The 3,785-nt window shown below is 57.3% G+C and overlaps 1 protein-coding gene across 2 annotated transcripts in view; it reads left to right on the forward strand.

The window, feature by feature from the left end:
* The window catches only part of GLI3 (GLI family zinc finger 3), a 341,317-nt gene extending 337,567 nt beyond the window's left edge, over window positions 1-3,750 (forward strand). For both annotated transcript variants that reach the window (XM_006142992.3, XM_006142996.3), the window contains one exon: window positions 1,226-3,750. In XM_006142992.3, the coding sequence (XP_006143054.1) occupies window positions 1,226-3,483 (2,258 nt within the window). In that variant the 3' untranslated portion in view covers window positions 3,484-3,750. The remainder of the gene's footprint in view (window positions 1-1,225) is intronic.
* Window positions 3,751-3,785: the final 35 nt, after the last annotated feature.

Here is a 3,785-nt window from a genome sequence, read left to right on the forward strand (position 1 = left end):
AGAATCCCCCCGCACTGCCCACTCCCCCCCCCCCCGAGGGGATGGCCACACTGCAATCCATTCTCCTCCAAGGATGTTAAGACATGCACACACATGTGCCTGGCACGATTTCCAAACTGCTGGGTCCAGGACTTGAACCATTGTCAGCCATATGGGAGTCCAGCGATATAACCACTGTGTCATCTGCTGGCCCAGGAGGTTCACATTTTAAAAACAGGTAGTAACAGGGTAAGGAAACAGAAAGGAAGGAAGGCCGTGTATAACTCGTATTCTGATGGTGAAGCCTAGCTATTAGACCAGGTAGGGTAAGACAGTCCCAGCAGAGAAGCATCTGGTTACCGCTCACCTGGTGTCAAAGTTCTTTTTTTTTTTATTTTTGAGAGAGAGATTTTTGCTATAGGGCGTGTGTACTCACCAGAGAGACAGAAAGCAAGAAATCACCCCCCTGGGGGCATGGCCAGGCCACAATCTGTTCTGTCTGAATTTTGGGCATGCACGCACACCTGCCCGGCATGAGTTTTAAGCTACTGGGTCTAGGATTTGAACCGTGATCAACTATGTGGGAGTCCAACAAAGTAACCCTTATGCCATCTGCTGGTCCATGTGTTCAAGTTTGAAAAGCAAGAAACTGACAGCCAGCCACTTGTGATAATGGCTGCCCGGGTCAAGGGGAGGCACACCTTCCCATCGTCAGCTCGTCAGACTGTGCTTTGGCTCACCCCAAATTCCTGGACCATACCCAGGGGTGAGCTTCTCCATCCACAGCTCGGGTCTGTCCCCTGGTCTAGGATGTAGAGTAGACAGGCAGCCTTGACAGTGGCTGTGACATTCCTGGCAAACCTTTGCCTGGGGACTTGCAAGGAGTCGGAGCAGTGTCACACCCCGGGTTCCTTTTTGTCCTGAACTCTGCCTGTGGAGGAGCTTAATCCAGTAGAGCCAGTCATCACTGCTTTGTTTAACCCAGGGTCGCAACCTGCAGCCTGTGGGCCTGTGCAGCCTGCCAGCTGTGTGTGTAATTGAAGCGTTCTTGGCCCCGAGCCATGGTCCTCGCTCTCGTCTGTGGTCATGTTGGTGCGAAGCTGCAGAGTGGATTAGAGGTGACAGACACCATGTGACCCAGGAAACCAAAGCTAGTCACTACCTGGCCCTTCACAGGAAAAGCTTGCCGCCTGATTTCAGGAGTGCTTGCAAGCATTCAGCACCCTCTCTCCCCCTCTCTCTGCAGGAGCACTGTCCAGTAATAGCTGCAGCCTGGGTGGGCCCATGACTCTCCTCCCCAGCAGGACCGACCTGTCCGGCGTGGACATCACCATGTTGAACATGCTTAACCGCAGGGACAGCAACACCAGCACCATCAGCTCTGCCTACCTGAGCAGCCGCCGCTCCTCAGGGATCTCCCCGTGTTTCTCCAGCCGGAGGTCCAGCGAGGCCTCCCAGGCCGAAGGCCGGCCCCAGAACGTGAGCGTGGCCGATTCCTATGACCCCATCTCCACCGACGCCTCGCGCAGGTCCAGCGAGGCCAGTCAGGGCGAGGGGCTCCCCAGCCTGCTGAGCCTCACTCCCGCCCAGCAGTACCGCCTGAAGGCCAAGTACGCCGCTGCCACGGGTGGGCCACCTCCCACCCCGCTGCCCAACATGGAGAGGATGAGCCTGAAGACCAGGATGGCCCTGCTGGGGGACAGCAGGGAGCCCGGGATGGCCCTGCCGCCCGTGCCCCCACCCCGGAGATGCAGCGACGGGGGCGCACACAGCTACGGCCGACGCCTGCTGCCCCACGACACCCTGGGGACCGGCGTGAGAAGGGCCAGCGACCCTGTGAGGACCGGCCCAGACACCTTGCCCCTCCCCAGGGCTCAGCGTTTCAGTAGTCTGAACAGCTTCCACACTCCGGTTGCACCGCCATCCATGGAAAAGCGGAGCTTAGTGCTCCAGAACTACACACGGCCTGAGGGCAGCCAGCCTCGGCCCTTCCACACGTCCCCCTGTCCGCCCAGCATCACGGAGAATGTCACTCTGGAGTCCCTGACCATGGACGCCGATGCCAGCCTGAACGATGAGGACTTCCTGCCGGACGACGTGGTACAGTATTTAAATTCCCAGAACCAGGCAGGGTTTGAGCAGCACTTCCAAAACGCCGTCGCTGAGGACAGCAAAGCACCCCATGGGCCCAGCGACTTCGACCCGCCTGGGCTTTCGGACACCCAGGTCAGCCAGCGGTACCGAGCTCTGGGGCAGCCCTGCGCCCAAGGCAGCAAAAGCGACCTGCCCATCCAGTGGAACGAAGTGAGCTCAGGCAGCGCAGACCTGTCCTCCTCCAAGCTGAAATGCGGTCCCCGGCCCCCAGTGCAGCAGGCCCGAGCCCTCGGGCTGTACAGCAATGTGCTCGGTCACCCACAGAATCCGTCACGGACTGTGGCTGGCCTGGCTGGGGGCTATCAGACACTCGGGGAGAACGGCAGCTCCTACAGTGGCCCAGAGCACTTGGCGATCCACAGTGGCGGTGGAAACACATACCATGAACAGCCCTACAAGGCCCAGCAACACGGGAACTGTCTCAACAGGCAACCAGTGGCCCCCGGGGTGCTAGACGGTGCCTTTGGTGCTGGGCTTCAAGGGCCGAAGCTGAAAGGCACCACCGTGCAAGGGAGTGGGGGCCTGCTGGATTTTGGCCTGTCCATGGTGTCAGGTGAGTCAGCAGTGAATGGCATGCCGACCCAAGACCCAGTGGGACAGGGGTACCTCACTCACCAGCCTCTCAGTGACAGCACGCAGCACCAGGGGCCAGGCCGCCCCGGTCAGCAGATGCTAGGGCAGGTTGGTGCTACCTCACACATCAGCGTCTATCAAGGGCCAGAGGTCTGCCTTTCAGGGCCTCACGGCATCGGCACCCAGCCGTGTGTCAGTCTCGGGGGCGGCAGGCGCCAGGCTTTGCCAAGAGGGAGCCTCGCTGTGCAGCAAGGACAGCTCGGTGACACGAGTCAGACCTGCAGGGTGAACGGCATCAAAATGGAGGTGCAAGGACAGCCTCATCAGCTCTGTTCTAATGTGCAGAATTTCTCTGGTCAGTTCTATGACCAAACTGTGGGCTTCGGTCAGCAAGACACGAAAGCTGGTTCTTTCTCCTCGTCGGCAGCCAGCTGCCTGCTGCAGGGGGTGGGCACTGAAAACTCGGAGTTACTTTCCCCAGGTGCTAACCAGGTGACCAGCACAGTTGACAGCCTCGACAGCCATGACCTGGATGGGGTGCAGATCGATTTTGACGCCATCATAGACGACGGGGACCACGCCAGCCTAATTTCAGGGGCCCTGAGCCCAAGCATCATCCAGAACCTTTCCCATAGCTCCTCCCGCCTCACCACGCCGCGGGCGTCTCTCCCATTCCCTGGGCTCTCTGTGAGCACCACCAACATGGCTATCGGGGACATGAGTTCTTTGCTGACGTCCCTTGCGGAAGAGAGCAAATTCCTTGCAGTTATGCAGTAGGCGTTAGGATGAGAGGACTACAGACAGACGGAAAACTGTAGGCATTGGAAAGATTCAGCCGACTCTGGGCTGATTTTTTTTTTTTTTTTTAAGTTCTGTATGTATTTTAGCAATCTCATCTCACCTAACTGGGATGTGTTTCAAGTATATTCCTTTTATGGAAAAGGACTCTGAGAAACCCTAAAGTATTCTAGGGAGAAACTGTCTTCCGTTTCAGCTTTGAATCAGTATTGTGACACACGAACCACCCTCTTTTTTTTTTTTTTTTTTTTTTTTTTAAACTGTAAGCCCACCTTTTTTTT

This window comes from Tupaia chinensis, unplaced genomic scaffold (assembly GCF_000334495.1).
Source record: "Tupaia chinensis unplaced genomic scaffold, TupChi_1.0 Scaffold000088_1, whole genome shotgun sequence".
In the NCBI taxonomy this organism is placed as follows: Eukaryota; Metazoa; Chordata; class Mammalia; order Scandentia; family Tupaiidae; genus Tupaia; species Tupaia belangeri.